The following is a 15,410-nucleotide window of genomic DNA, read 5'->3' on the forward strand; positions in this document are numbered from 1 at the left end:
CTGATTTTTATATCATCTGCTATATGCATAAATGCAGTTACATACATTATTGTGGGTTCATTTCGGTTCTGAAACTGTCTTCGGTGCGCGCGCACAGTAATAATTCTCCAACACCACCTAGTGGAGCACTGCGATTAATACAAGCAATAAACTCGTAACAAATTTAAGTTTGGGCTTTTTCTTGTGCGAGTAACCTGCACAGAAATTTAACATACAGAAATATATTTAAAACACACACGTTTGTATATTGCAGTATATCAGATTTCTATGTCATGCCAGGGCTCTGAGAGTTAACTTCCTGTATATTTACCTTTCAACACTGCTACAAAAAAAACCCACTAGTGGCTATTGCTTAGGTTCACTGACTTGATCAGAGATGCGTCATAATAAAGAGTTTGCAATTACACAAAAATGCAAATGTATATTCTTCTCCCTTCAGAAGTCTTTTTACCTGATTTTAACTTTACATTCCTGTAAGCACTTCTGTAAGTTTGTTTTCTCTATTGTCTGTCTGTATTTGTGAGCAGATGATCCTGAACATTGAGGCTGTATAGTTCTGATTGAAGTCCATTATAACACACTGAGGAACACTGGTGACATGGTAGATTCTTTCTGGAAATGCATGGGTAATGACTTTCTCTTTTATTGCATGTTTGGTGTTCATTCTTCAAGTGTGAAATACTTGAAATAAATACAAATGTCCTAAACCTCAAGTAATTTGCAGTTTCAAAATTCTTTCTTTATTTCTCAATAGCAGATCAAATGAAAGCGTGTCTAGTAGCCTACCGACTCTGTTAATTAAAAACAATTGCTAATTCGAGTAAAAAATCAACTTTAAAAATAATAATAATACTAATCTTGAAAAAAAACTATAATATGTCCTGATCCTGCTCTGCCATGGGAGATTCGGGCTGTATGCTTGAGTAATAAAGAGGAGTTTCTTCAGGCCTTTAATCTTCTTTCATTATTTATTTCCTTATTAACCGCGATCAAAACATTGATGGTGGATCACGCGCGGCTGTGCTCGAGACCCGCGGAATAACGTGCATTATTTTACATCTAGCGCGTGTGTGTAACGATGGCTCGCCCACGGCCACGGGAATATAAAGCTGGAGATTTAGTTTTCGCCAAGATGAAGGGATACCCGCACTGGCCGGCGAGGGTGAGTTTGAGCAACAGCAGCAGCCGAGCACAGAGGCGGGGAGGCCGGATAGAGGAGCAGAGATCGGCCGCTGCACATACGCACCTCCGGCGAAGCGCGAGCGGCTTCATCTTCGTATAACGACGGCAACGAGCGGCGGGAATCGAAACGCGTGTGCTTTTCTGTGTTGTACGAACGTGTCACCGTGTTCTCGGCATTTAGGGATCGAGGTTATTTTTAGATGTGTTTGAAATTCGCCGTTCAGAGTGTTGTTTACATCACCCATAGCCTACTGGATTTATGTGGATGTGCGCGGATGAAAGGTTGTTGTCTGGGCCGCGTGCAGCATCCGTTCGGCCGCGCAGATCTGAAACTGATCCGATCTGAATGTTACAATGAACTCAAAGATCCGTTTATAGCGACGTCTTTGTGTAAAGTGATGCGGGCCCAGGACAGTGTTTGACTCCCAACTCGAGTTTTGACACCATAAAATCGACATCTAGATGGATATCAGAATCATTTCAAGTAAAAGTTTTGCGTTTTTGTGCAGAAGTGTAAAAAAATTCCGTAGCCCACTGTACATGTCAAGTGAAATGGGTCAAAACAAATCGGTTATAAGTCCATAAGGTGTAATTTCACCACAAAGATTGTCCTACAGATGTGTCAAGAGTTGATCTCTATGCAGAGAATTATGAGACATTTCATCATGATTAAATGACAAACATTCGGAATGATTTTACAAACGGGGTTCCTTTTAAACATGGACTCATTTGATGAAAGTACTCACCCTCGTGTTGCTCCTTTTCTTATTGTGTCTTCAATTCAAGTGGACAGTGACTGTCACAGTCTTGCAGAGCATCGCTAGAAATGGATCTGTTTTGCAGACATGCAGGTTTGGAGCAACGTGAGGGTTCGGTTTTAGATGAACTGTCTTGAACACAAATCTAATCTTCTGATTGTAGATTGATGAGTTGCCAGAGGGTGCAGTGAAGCCACCTGCTAATAAATACCCCATCTTCTTCTTTGGTACCCATGAAACGTAAGTCAAAGTGTGTGCAGAGTGCATGATGAGATTGTTTCGTGAAAACTTTATTATTGTAAACGAGACCCTTTTGATCAAGAAATTATTCTATCATTTTGGGTTAGTAACCTCTGTGTGTTGGACATCACATGTATAAATAATAGGGGTGTGATGAGACACTTACTCCACGAGATTTGGTTCACGAGAACGAGGCGAGATTATTACACTTTTTAAGAATCCTCAATGATAAAATATATGAATGGGAAACTGAAATGACATAATTTTAAAATGTCTTATCTAATCTTGGACTGTCCCTAAACTTTTTTACTAATTGATAATGAGGTAATTTTATATTTTTTTGGTAATAAAAATACACCCCAATAATAAAAATAATCATAATAATTAATATTATTATAATAATGACGATGCAATAATAACTGGTTCAAATAAACTATCAAAACCAAGCAAACACATTACATTAATATGTAGCCTATGTAATATTATGTATTTAAACAAATGCCTGCAGAGGGCACCAGCGGACTCACTAATGTTATCTTTACTTTCACTTAAGTTTGAGAAAATGCTTACTTTAAGCCAAACAACGTTTCAAATCTTTAATATTTGTCGAAATGATACAACCACTGTGATTCTTGACCAAGAACATACAGATATTAAATCATCTCAGATTAAGAGTTTAATCTGCAGAGACTGATCAACAGACAAACACAACACATCTCAGAATTTATACAAGTTCTCAAACAAACATTATTAGAAACAAAAACAAAAAAGCACACGCCGTAAAAGACAGAAAACAATGCATATACTGTAAAATGTTTTGCTACAAACTCAATTTTATGCATTTCACCTCAATCTTGTGACATAATTAATCTCATATTGTACATCGTGCACATGATCTTGTCACACCCCTAATAAATAACTAATAATCAGACGGCATGCGCGTACTTGGTGTGCTTTTCCTTCTCGTAGTGCCTTCCTTGGCCCTAAAGATCTGCTGCCATACAAGGAATATAAAGAAAAGTTTGGAAAGTCAAATAAGAGGAAAGGATTTAATGAAGGCCTGTGGGAAATTGAAAATAATCCTGGTGTCAAATTTACTGGTTACCAGGTGAGTTTGACAATATTTCTATGGTCATCTGATCTGAGGTCATCTGATCTGAATCTGTTCATGCTTGTGTTTAGGTCATACAGCAGCAGAGCTCATCTGAGACAGAAGGAGAAGGTGGGAATGCTGCTGATGCAAGCAGTGAGGGCGACTCTGTTGGTGAGGAAGATGAAGGACAGATGAAGAGTGACAAGGCGGGATCCAAGCGAAAAAAAAGTGCAGCCTCCAAGGTATCTGTATACGTTTGAATACATTTTAGAATTGAGATTTGGAATCTTGGAGTCTTTTCTTTGTTTTTCCTCTGTGCTTCAGTGCATTTCTCAAATTCAAACTACATGTTCAGCCTCCACATCACTTGTGTAAATCATAAAAGCGATTTCTGTTCTTTCAAACATGCTGCTAATGCTTTTCTTTGATTTATTCAGGCATGTGTGTAAAGTGATCTGCTTTTCACTATGTTATCAATGTCTCGTGTCATATTAACTGTTTCTCTGTTGAGTAGTCTAGGCATTAGTTCATTGCATATAAGTCGCCCTTAAAGGAAGAGTTCAAACAAAAATGAAAATTCTGTCATCATTTCTATAACCTCATGTTGGTCATAACCGGTATGAATTTCTTTGAACACAAAAGAAGATATTTTGATAAATAATGGTAAGTACACAGTTGATGGTACCCACTGACTTCCAAAGTAGTAAAAACAAATACGGTGTAAGTCAATACGGTACTCTTAACTGTGTGCTTATCATCATTTATCAAAATAATATACCAGCAGTTCTGCCTATGGGTTATTCTCCATGTTTGCCAGTCTACTTGTGCTGTTTGTGTCTCCCACCCTGCTCCTGCGAGTTACCATCCTGCAGATTTTAGCTTGAACTCCAATCGTACACAGCTGAAGCAGCGTATCAAGGTGTTCAGGGTTGTTGGATAATTACAGACAGGTGTGTTGGAGCTGAAGTCTACAGGACGGTAGCTCACCAGGAACAGGGTTGTTGGAGACACCTGCTATATCACAATTACATTGACTTTAATTTGTACTGTTGGAATTGAAATATGCCGTGCAGAATCATTGTCATCAAAACGTCAGGAAATTTTTACACCTTTTTCTGTGTACTTTTGTTATATTGACAGCATGACTAAACATTTTAACTGTCTTAGTCATGAACAATAACACAAGGACTTCTCATTCTGATGGCACTCATTGAGAAAATACCTACTTTTGAGAGATGTAGGGGATCCATGATGTGGTGCTGTTTGTATGTATTTGCAAATGTTAAAGATTTAAGAAATGTACTAAAGCAACTGAGAACAACGGTGTGTGTAATTTACTTGTAGGATGCTGAGATCAAAATTTTTATACCATCAGTTGTTGAATTTCATTTAATATGTGCCCATCTCTGTGTAAGGAAGAAGGAATGGCAAATGCATGTTTTGTTATACTGTTATACTATATTCTGGAAAAGCTTGGGACCTGAACTGCTTAAATCACTCTTGTGAGTCCTTGCTTAGCAACAGTGGTTGCCTAGCAACTGAGTCCCAAATCTTCACGTATGCGGCAAAGGTTACCGTGCTCCTTGAACATGTTTAGTGTGAAATGTGAGATATGCAGCAACATGGCATATCTTGTTATAGGAAAAAGGTGATCTGATCACAAACCCATTTCTGCAGCAGAGTTAGAGAGATGACAACAGTCATAGAGACTCAGGTTTCACTCATACCAAACCTGAAATGAGAAGCACTAAAGCTGAACCCAGTGTCAAATTCTCTTAGATGTCATCTAAGCTGTCCAGGAAATGTTCGGGAGATCTGGAGAAAGACGGAAAAGATCCTGAAGGGAAGAGCGGCTCGGAGTCTGGTGACCATGACAACAACATCCAGAACTCTTCGGACAAAACATGCAGTCAAGGGGTGAGAACATATCGCGTTTCATTGAAGTGTAAAGGGGAATGTTATGTTAGGGTTAGAAAAGTAGGTAACTAATGATGATGATAATAATAATAATAATGATGATGATGATGATGATGATGATGAACCTTTCATCTTGACAGGTTAGTTACATTGTAATAGAATGAATGCATCGTAAAGCGATCACAATCATAAACTTATATCACTTACTGAGACACTGCTAAACACGGAGTGTGACGTACGTACAAAGGATTTTGAGTGAGCTAATTTCTAAAAAATGTTTATTGTTTAATGACTTTATAACCGGAGCACAAACTGGGACTCGGTCCTAACAGTTTTATAATGCCAGAGGAGCTTGTAGGTGCGATATGGTCCTTATGGTTAGGGTTACTCGGTTAGGAAATGTGTTGTTTGAGACGTATACCTCTGAAACCACTGTCCACTGCCTTTGTGTTTTTCAGCAAAATCTGTCTGTTCGGGAGGATCGCTAGATGATCGTGGGACTGTTCATCATGGTCCATTTGTTAAATTGCCAATGTACATTTTGTCATTGCCATTTCCTTATACTCTATGCTTGCAAACATCAACTTACTATTTGTCCACACACATACAGTACGAAACAATAACACAGAACACAAAGGGTTCATTCATTTTGTGAGGTTTTACAGAACTAGAATCACTCCCTCAATGTCGTTTTTCATTTAGATTTGCTTTAGATTTCCTCCCAGCGCTGGACACTTTTTTAAATTTTAAGAATCATTAGTCTTTCATAATAGATCCGACAGGTGATCTGATGTTTGTCTCAAAATCATCATGGCCACGTTCTGTAACTTTCTGTAGATTTGATTTGGCTGTAGAATCTTGAAGCTCGGTCCTATAATCCCAACTCATATCTGTTCTGTGTCAGTGAGCTTTGCTCTTTTTCTAGTGTCATGTTGACTTATATAAATCTTCATTGCATAGTTCACGTTTCATCTGTTGGTAATGTTTTCTGTTAGCATTGAGTATGTGATCTTTTCTTGATTTGTCATTTATATAAAGAATACATACTATTTATTTTGCGCATAGTAGATGACACAAACGTGCTAAAGTCATCAATGTACATTTCACTTTCATTTTTATTACCCTCATAAATTGGGATTTTCGTTTAGCCTTTTTTAAGGTTTGTAGCTACATGTATAGTGTTTCTTCCTGTTTATTGACAAGACTTTTACAGAATAAACTCATTGGAATGCAAATGTGATCAAATATTCATTTCAAACTAATATTTTATTATGTTAAGATTCATGATTATTGGGTGGTTTCTGAAGATCCAACCCTGAATGTTTTTTAAAAGCCCTGAATTTTTCTCAAATGGATTCATTCAGTATGCTTCGATGGCGGCGTGTAGCTTTGAAATTGGTATATTGCCATGCCAGTAAAAACAAAGGAGAAGTTGGAAGATTATTGATAGAAATGCTAAATCTTCTGACAGAAACATGGGTTCTGTTATTACTGTGAAAGGTGTTGGGGAAAGTTATAAAAAAGTAATTTTTTAAAAAGTAATTCATTACAAGATTAAGTTACTCCCCAAAAGAAGTAACTTATTGTGTTACTTTTCATGGAGGTGTTTTTTATTACCGAGAAGTTCTGCCTTCAGAAATTGCATATTTCCATGCCAAAAATGTCAAGCTCTGACCTGCCATCTTTGTTTCTGACTCAAACTGTTTCCGTTCAGGCGCACACGTATAAAGTGCAGTATTCTACGTGACTACGTTCAGTTTAATTAAGTACATATTTGTTCATCGAATTCATTAAACTGAAAAGTTTATAAAAGTAACTCAAATATTAATGTGTACATTTATAAAGTAAAGCGTTACTTTACTTGTTACTTCAGAAAAGTAATATTATTACGTAATGCACGTTACTTGTAATGCGTTTTCTCACAACACTGACTTTAAAAGTGTTTATTTATAGTTCGGTGGTGTAAATACTGTAAAAAGTCCTGTCATATAGAGATTATGAGCTGACTGGTGTGAGTTGAGTTGAACTTTATTGTCCAGTCGGTTTTCACAGAGTGGAAATTTTTCTTAGACACTGCGACATACGTTCACATTAGCTTACTGTTTAGAGAACTCATCACACATCAACAGCACAAATACAAAAAATATATACAATTAAACACTATAAGAAAGAAAAAAGCAATCATTTAATTTTAGATTACCGTACCATGAAACAATATTATATGTGAGGATACTTTCAATCTTTGATTGATATAACATAGTTAGGGTCTGCGGGCTAATATTAAAACAACTTAGTTTTCTGAGGAGACCCAGGCATTGGCGTACTTTTTTATGAAGTAAGTTTCAAAAGTTAATAACATCCAGCCATTGTTTGGTATGAAGATGCACACCTGTAATGTTTTTTCAAGGTATGTTTGTTCTAACATAACCAAGACCTATAGTCCTAACTTAATCCTAGAGCTGTCCATGTTTGTATTAACCTGGCTGAATATATTATGCTTGTGTGTGATGATTTTCAGTGTAGAGAGAGAAAGAGCATCACACAGAGCACAGATTGGAAAGTCAAGTTATATTGGAAAAACAGCCAAAATGTTCAGGGGAGTAAATAAAAAATTCTGCCACAATAAATTTGTTTACATTAAAATTAGAATATGTTGCCTATTTAAAGGTGGCATGAGTGAAAATATCTTGTCCTCATAATCAACCATGAAGTTAATTTGAACAATAAAAGGCATCATATTCAACTAGACATGCCTTTCCTTCTTATAAGAAAATGGGCCTTAAAAGAAGTGGAAAGCCATATAAGAGCCGGGCTTTGACACTACATAAGGAATTTGCAATAATACCATAAACAGCAGTGTAAAAAGCACAGAGAAATGATATCATTATATGAATGACGTGCTTTAAGAGTTCAGCCATTTAAATGGGCACGCATGGGGCTGTGCAGTCTACACTTCAAATATGTTTATTTCAACATGACTGCCACCAGAGGGCGCTATTTGTTATGTAATTACTAGATCATCAGTGGTTTCTAACCCTTTCCTGATAGTTCACCTCCAATCCCAGTCAAACACTGGTCTAAATCAGCTAATCAAGTTGTTCAGTAATACCGGTGTTGGAGGAGCAGGGTTTAAGAACTAAAATATGCAGGAAAGAAGCTCTCCAGGAAAACTTTGAAGATCATTTTCCTTATGTGCTCAAATTTATGCAGCGCTGCGCAGACAGATCGTCATATGACATCAAAATATCGCGAAATTATACGTTGATTGGTCTGCTAAGCACCGCGTGAATCCGGTCCATTTTCAATTTAAATTCAATCTTAACAGCAGAACAATTGAGATGTGTACAAAAACTACCAGTTTTGGGCACTTATGATTATACACAGCACATGTTTTTACATGTTATAGCCACTAACCCGTCAGATTATTGCTAGACCTCCACTATGGAAGTTGACTGACGGATTCAAAGCATTTTGGTTGGGTTTACTTTGACGCGCAGTCCAGACACCAAACACCTGACTGACAGACACTGCTCATATATCTCATCATAACGCACAAAGACAAGCAAAGCAAATTAGCGACAGACACTTCAGCAAGCAAGCAAATGTCATAGTAATATAAAGAAAGATGACATGCATATAACGAGCAGTAATAAACATTATGCAGAATTACAGCAAATGTGTGTGATGATCGCTGAGTAAATCTAATGATTGACAATGACTTCTCTCAAATAAAGCTTGACAACTACAAAACGTGCAAAGCGCTAAACGGTATAAAACTTCATGCGGCGCTGCGCAGACCGATCGGCGGCTGACTTGAAGCAGTGCATTCCGGTTAGTATTTTTGTCCGACTTCAGCTGGCGCTGCAGGCACGTGACTGTGTCATATGGTTTTTAAGTACCGCGAGAGCGTTTCGAGAGTAGCCGGCTAGCTCAGCCGGTGCAGCTTCTCCAGAGCGGCTGCCCGGAGTTGTGATGACGTAACAGCTTTACGGGATTGGTCGCCTCATTGATGACAACGATCACGTGCGTTTCAAGTTTAATCCAACCTTTAGTTCCACTTATAAACATTATAAATTCATGTTTTAAAACAGGAAAAAACACTTTAATATGCCTAAATATGTTATATTGTGTCGTGTAATAAAATAAAAATGAATATAACAAACTCTATTGGTATTTTAATAATATAGGCTTGTTTCCCGTTATTTTCGGGTATACAGTATAAGCAGCAATTAAAATATTCGATATAAAATGTTTCTGGTTGCAACTTTTTATTAAAAGGTTTGTTTTTATGAAATTCAGCTTTTAATTCACTTCATTTGCGATTAAAAACAAGGAAACACGGCGCACACGTCACTACGGCAAGCAGCAGGTGTCCGGCTTGACGGCTCCGTCTCCAGTTCCTCCCTCGACTGCAAGCGGCAAACCTCGCCGATCGGTCTGCGCAGCGCCGAATGATCTCGAACACACCTATTATCAGCTGGATTTTCCATCGACTTGATTGGTGGTGATACCCATTACCCACATGGGGCGGAGCTCACACGCATTCAGAGGAACAATGTGATTGGTCAGTTTTTCTGTCAGACCCATTGATGTCTCTTTCCATTTACTGGTCCAATTAGCATTTAAGCTTGAACGCGCCCCCGATTTAAGCCCTATGACACGTTCAAGTTCAAAACGGTGCGCAACGTTTTGCTACGGTTTCCGGATTGAGAACGACATGTTTCCTTGAAACGGGCCGTTTCTCAATGGCAACTGGCAAGGATACTTCCTTGGCAGGACTAGTTATAACTCCCTCCAGTTAATAGACACGGACACAAAGCGTCCTTCTTTACGGGCATTTATTAGTCATCCTCGATGCCATCAAAATATGCCATCAAAAATGTCGTAAAACATGCCGTGAGAACTAAACAAAACATAAATCACATAAGTTACAGAAATAAGAAATATTCCCACAGAGAAAAGCACATGAATAAACACAACAATAGCTTGACTGTCAATAAACATTTACACAGTTATCCCTTACAAGTCACTTCCTTGCGAGGCTAGGCACAGCGTTGAACACCCTGTTGTGATGACGCAAGAGTTGCAACTACGGTAGCTGAGAGGCCTTTCTTTGCGTTCTTTATTAAATGTTTCTGAAGCCTGATGATATCGTTATAAATGTGTGTTTAATACTGTAAAATACCCTCGATGTTACAGTCACTGACTATGCCGTCCAGAATGAAAGACAATTCCAACTTGAACCCATGAGCGAGCTGTCTCTTTACTACCGCGTGGTTAATATATATCTTGCCGCTGATTGGGCCGACATTTCTGACACACCCACCAAACAAGAGAAAACGCATCTAAAACCTGGGGCACGTTCAAACTCACACCGGTGCGCAACGTTTTGCTACGGTTTATGGGTTGAACGACATGTTTCCTGGAAACGGTGTGCAACGGAATCCAACAGGTTTTAGAAGCGTTTTCTCTTGTTTGGTGGGTGTGTCAGAAATGTCGGCCCAATCAGCGGCAAGATGTATAAAACCACGCGGTAGTAAAGAGACAGCTCGCTCAATGGGTTCAAGTTGGAATGTTGTCTTTCATTCTGGACGGCATAGTCAGTGACTGTAACATCGAGGGTATTTTACAGTATTAAACACACATTTATAACGATTTCATCAGGCTTTAGAAACATTTAAAAAAGAACACAAAGAATGGCCTCTCAGCTACCGTAGTTGCAACTCTTGCGTCATCACAACAGGGTGTTCAATGCATCACTGTTTCTGTTTAATAGTTGTGCAACGTTCTGTCGGGGCTGAACGCAGCCCTGTTGCACACCGTTTCCAGAAAACATGTCGTTCAACCCGGAAACCATAGCAAAATGTTGTGCACCGGTGTGAGAATGAACGTGCCCCAGGCATATAAATGCTGATTGATGTGCAATGCGATTGTAATGGGGGAACCTGACCGACATTCAATAAAAATAACATTTAAACGTTTTGACGTTATTTTTATCAAAGTTTAGATCTTCTCTGAGGTCTCGAGACTAAAAACTATCAATGGTTTAGAAAGATCTAGCATCTAAAACTTTATCTAAACGATTTAAATCGGCACCTATGTCAGATCATGTGCTTTGATGTCTTCTTTAGTATTAGTTTTGCACTTTTTTTTAGTCTAGTTTTTCTCAGTCACTCAAGTGCATTTCTCAGATCAGAATTGTAATTCTCAAAACTACCTGTTCAATTCTCACATCATCGTGTCACTTGTGCACATTAAAAAAGTAGCTTCTCATTTCTTTGAACAAGTTGCAAATGCTTTGGTACATCCACGGAAATGATTATGTACAATTCTCTGCTTTTTACTACATTATCAGTTGCTTATGTCATGTTGATCAAAATGTAATATAATGGGTCTCTGTTGAATAGTCTCACCCCCCCCCCCCCCCCACAACATTTAAGTATTAGTTCATTGTATAAGTCTTTACATGCAAAATGGTTGAACAAGTTGTCATACAGGGTTTGGTCAAACATATTTCCATCAGACATTTTTTCTAAATCTGTCCTGAATTGGTAAATTGCTCCCAGGTGAAAACAAACAGACACGTCCCCAGCAAGCGAAGTCAAAATGGGTTTTAGTTGTTTGATTTCGTTTCTTCTTTCATTTTCTGTTCTAATGCATTGTCTATTTTTGGGCTATGGTTAGACATTTATTAGACTTTCACTGGCAACCCAAATTTAGCCTTGTTTTAGCCAAACATGCTTGCTGGGTCAGGAGGTAGGAAGACTTCAGTGTAATTCCTACAGCACTGCATGTACAGTTTTCCCTATAAGGAGATTGTCCTATGTTCACATTTCTAATGTAGGTTTTTTTTTCTTTGTGCTATGCAGTGCTGTCTTATCCATTCTGTGGGGCAATAACATGGTCTGTCAACGTATTACAGTTCAAACAGTAAAAGCGTAATTGTGAATCTTGTCCAGTCTCTTGCAATCAAACTCCCACATAACTTTCACTAAGGTGCACCTACAATTTACAATACTTGTCGTCAAAACTTTAGCCATAGTTTACATCAGAACATCCCTCCAGAGTAAACTGTTACATTGATAACATGACTAAACAATCTGACTGTCTTGACACAAGAACTTGTCATTCATTTCACGAGGATCCTGTAGATGATGATGTTGCAGTATTTGAGCAGTATAATTTTTCTTTGCATTCAATTTTAATATATTTCAACACTCATCCTTAAATGACTATCAACTTTTTGGCTGTGCTTTTACATCTGAACAGTTGCCTTTACATATGATTTTGTTCAACAGAGCCACTGGTCTAGTAGGTAGTGCTTTGCGCAGGGGTCAGGGCAGACATACTTTCAGCGACCTGAGTTTGAATACCGGCTTGGTGTATTTTGGTTTTATTAATGTCAAACCTTTGTGAAGTAGGGTATCCTTTTATGTCCAAGTCTCATTCCTAATTTCATTTTAGCTGCAATACTTTGTTTTAACTAGTAGTGAAAGCTTTCAGACCTCTTTGTCACGTGCTGTTGCCATGCTAAATCATAATATAGGAGCTCCATTGATGATGGCTTTTCATAGTGGTTGTGTACGCGCTTAACTCAGAGTCAATCTACTTTTGACAAATGAAATATAAAGGCGAAAACGCAGCAAAAGTAATGCGTTTTAATAGGAAAACACATTAATGTAAACATGGCCTCGGGTCACGTCTCCAACTTTTAGCTCAGAGTTGATTATGCCTCCTTACTGAAATGGGCCCCAGGCCTTTAACCTGGATTTCACAAGCAGGTTCACATATAGAGGGTAGTATAAATAGTACAAAGTGTGAAAACTCATGCAATACATACGCCAAATTCAAATTTTGCATGCATAAGATACGGCAGTCCTTCCTGTTCACTTAATAAGGCGCATCTTTTTGTGTCGTTTTATGTATTGGTTTCTCTTTTTTTTAAATCATTGACGCTTGGGCTTGGAACAACTTTTTGTTAAATAATATAACATCCCAACCCAAACCCCAATTCTAACCACAATTGCAAGAGAACATGGCCAAAAAATAGACAAAAACATGGAGAAACCTATATGTTACAGTTTTTCTCACTGGCTTTAGTACATTTCTCAGATCAGAATTGAAATTCTCAAAACTACCGGTTCAATTCTCACATCGTGTCACTTGTTCAAAGAAATGAGAAACAGTTTTGAAAATGCTTGGTACATCCACGGAAATGATTATGTACAATTCTCTGCTTTTTCCTACATTATCAGTTGCTTATGTCATGTTGATCAAAAATGTAATATAATGGGTCTCTGTTGAATAGTCTCAGCCCCCACAACATTTAGGCATTATTTCATAGTACAAGTCTTTACATGCAAAATAGTTGAACAAGTTGTCATAATACAGGGTTTGGTCAAACATATTTCTATAAATTTCCATTAGACGTTTTTTTCTAAATCTGTCCTGAATTGGTCAATTGCTCCCAGGTCAATCTTGACTTTCTATAATAGACAGGAACGTCGCCGGCAAAGCAAAAACTAAGATGTTGAAATGATGGCTAACTATAGACCCATTACAGTCCGGCTATACTGTAACCCACTTCTACCCTAAATAACCTTGATTTTGATAACATGCCATTTTTGCCAAAATAACTTGAAGATGTAATATAAAGATGTATGATATTCTAACATGTAAGCAAAGTTGACAGTTGTTTAAGGGGTTTGCTTTCATTTCTTTTGCATGTTCTAAAAGTATACGCATTGTCTATTTTTGGGCTATGGTTGGACATCTACTTGACTTTCACTGGCAGCCCATAGCACTACATGTACAGTTTTCCCTATAAGGAGATTGTCCTATGTTCACAATTCTACTTTTGTTTTGTTTCTTTGTGCTATGCAGTGCTGTCTTATCCTTTCTGTGTGGCAATAACATATGGTCTGTCAATAAATTACAGTACAAACAGTAAAAGCATAAATGTAAATTTTGTCCAGTCTCTTGCAATCAAACTCCCACATAACTTACACTAATGTGTTCAATTTACAATACAATAACCGTCATAAAATTTAAGCCATTCGAACATCCCTCTTATCCGTACACAATGACTTGTCATTCTGATGGCACTGACATGTTCATTGACACACATATTTACTTTTGGGAGATGAACTAAGGATTTTAAGTAAGAAACTGGCTTTTGCAGGTTATCCATGGTGTTTTGCTATTTGTACAAATTGTTTTGAGAAATTATTGTTTTGCAAATGTGGAGGATGATTCGAGAAATGTACCAAATCAACTATGTAAATAACATACTAAAGGAAATCCCAAATCGAACCCCAAACCCAAGCAAAAATTGTTAAAGAGAAACCAATACATAAAAAGATGTGCCATATTAAATGAACGGGAAGGACTGGTGTATCCTATGCACGTAAAATTGTAACTTTGATTATGTACTGCACAAGTTTTCAAACTTTCTGGAATTTATATGCATCTACATGAGACTGGGTAGGAAATATGCGGGTGATTCTCACGAAACCATTGAAACACCACGGCACTAATGATTTTAGCTATAAAATGTGTAATATAGTAATATTAAAAAGCATCAGAATTAACACAATACTGTGTTCTACCTTGCACAATGTGTGATTTCAACATAAGAATTGATAATTGATCAATTTTATCTCATTTTCTGCTGAAATTCTCATTAACGCAATGTGTCCGGCTGTGTTTGAACATGCGTTATGTTTTAATTTAATCAAATTAACACAAAAATATTTAGAAAAAAAATAAATGGATGTTTTGCTAGACTACTTTAGATGACAGAAAAAATATTTACTGAATATTCATGTATAAAAATAATGAAGAAAAATTAGGAAAATGATGTGTCCATGCCCGATGTTCTCCTCCTCCGCAACACTTTTTGAGAACAGTTTAAGCACACATACAAAATTTTAATAAAGTTTGATTTTGATTTTGACCAGTTACTTCAAGATGGCTACCAGGTAAGATAATTTTTTTACAGTTAATTTGAAATATTGTCTTGTTAGAATGCTTACACGACATTTTGATAATCATTACCGCAACAGATGCTTATTAAATGTTAATTTAATTAATAGAAGCATAATACTTTGATTTTAAATTCATGTGCAGAATCTCCAAATTATGTTCTTTCAGGTTTGTCATGTCATTTTGAAAATATGTCAGTGTTGATGTTTTCTGACTGTTGCGGTAATGAAAGGTGA

At 37.4% G+C, this 15,410-nt stretch overlaps 1 protein-coding gene and 1 long non-coding RNA gene across 2 annotated transcripts in view; one reads left to right on the top strand and one right to left on the bottom strand.

The window, feature by feature from the left end:
• Positions 1-2,097, bottom strand: part of LOC135739892 (uncharacterized) — a 40,323-nt gene extending 38,226 nt beyond the window's left edge. Inside the window, exon 1 of the long non-coding RNA XR_010529065.1 lies at positions 1,929-2,097. This is a non-coding gene — a long non-coding RNA (uncharacterized lncRNA). The remainder of the gene's footprint in view (positions 1-1,928) is intronic.
• On the top strand, positions 929-6,425 carry hdgfl3 (HDGF like 3). Its single transcript, XM_065283883.2, has 6 exons — positions 929-1,162; positions 2,104-2,180; positions 3,150-3,288; positions 3,363-3,515; positions 5,053-5,190; positions 5,649-6,425. Exons 1-6 carry the CDS (start codon positions 1,079-1,081, stop codon positions 5,676-5,678), a joined length of 621 nt encoding a protein of 206 aa, XP_065139955.1. The 5' UTR covers positions 929-1,078; the 3' UTR covers positions 5,679-6,425.
• The last annotated feature ends 8,985 nt before the right edge of the window (positions 6,426-15,410 follow it).

This window comes from Paramisgurnus dabryanus, chromosome 9 (assembly GCF_030506205.2).
Source record: "Paramisgurnus dabryanus chromosome 9, PD_genome_1.1, whole genome shotgun sequence".
NCBI classification, from domain to species: Eukaryota; Metazoa; Chordata; class Actinopteri; order Cypriniformes; family Cobitidae; genus Paramisgurnus; species Paramisgurnus dabryanus.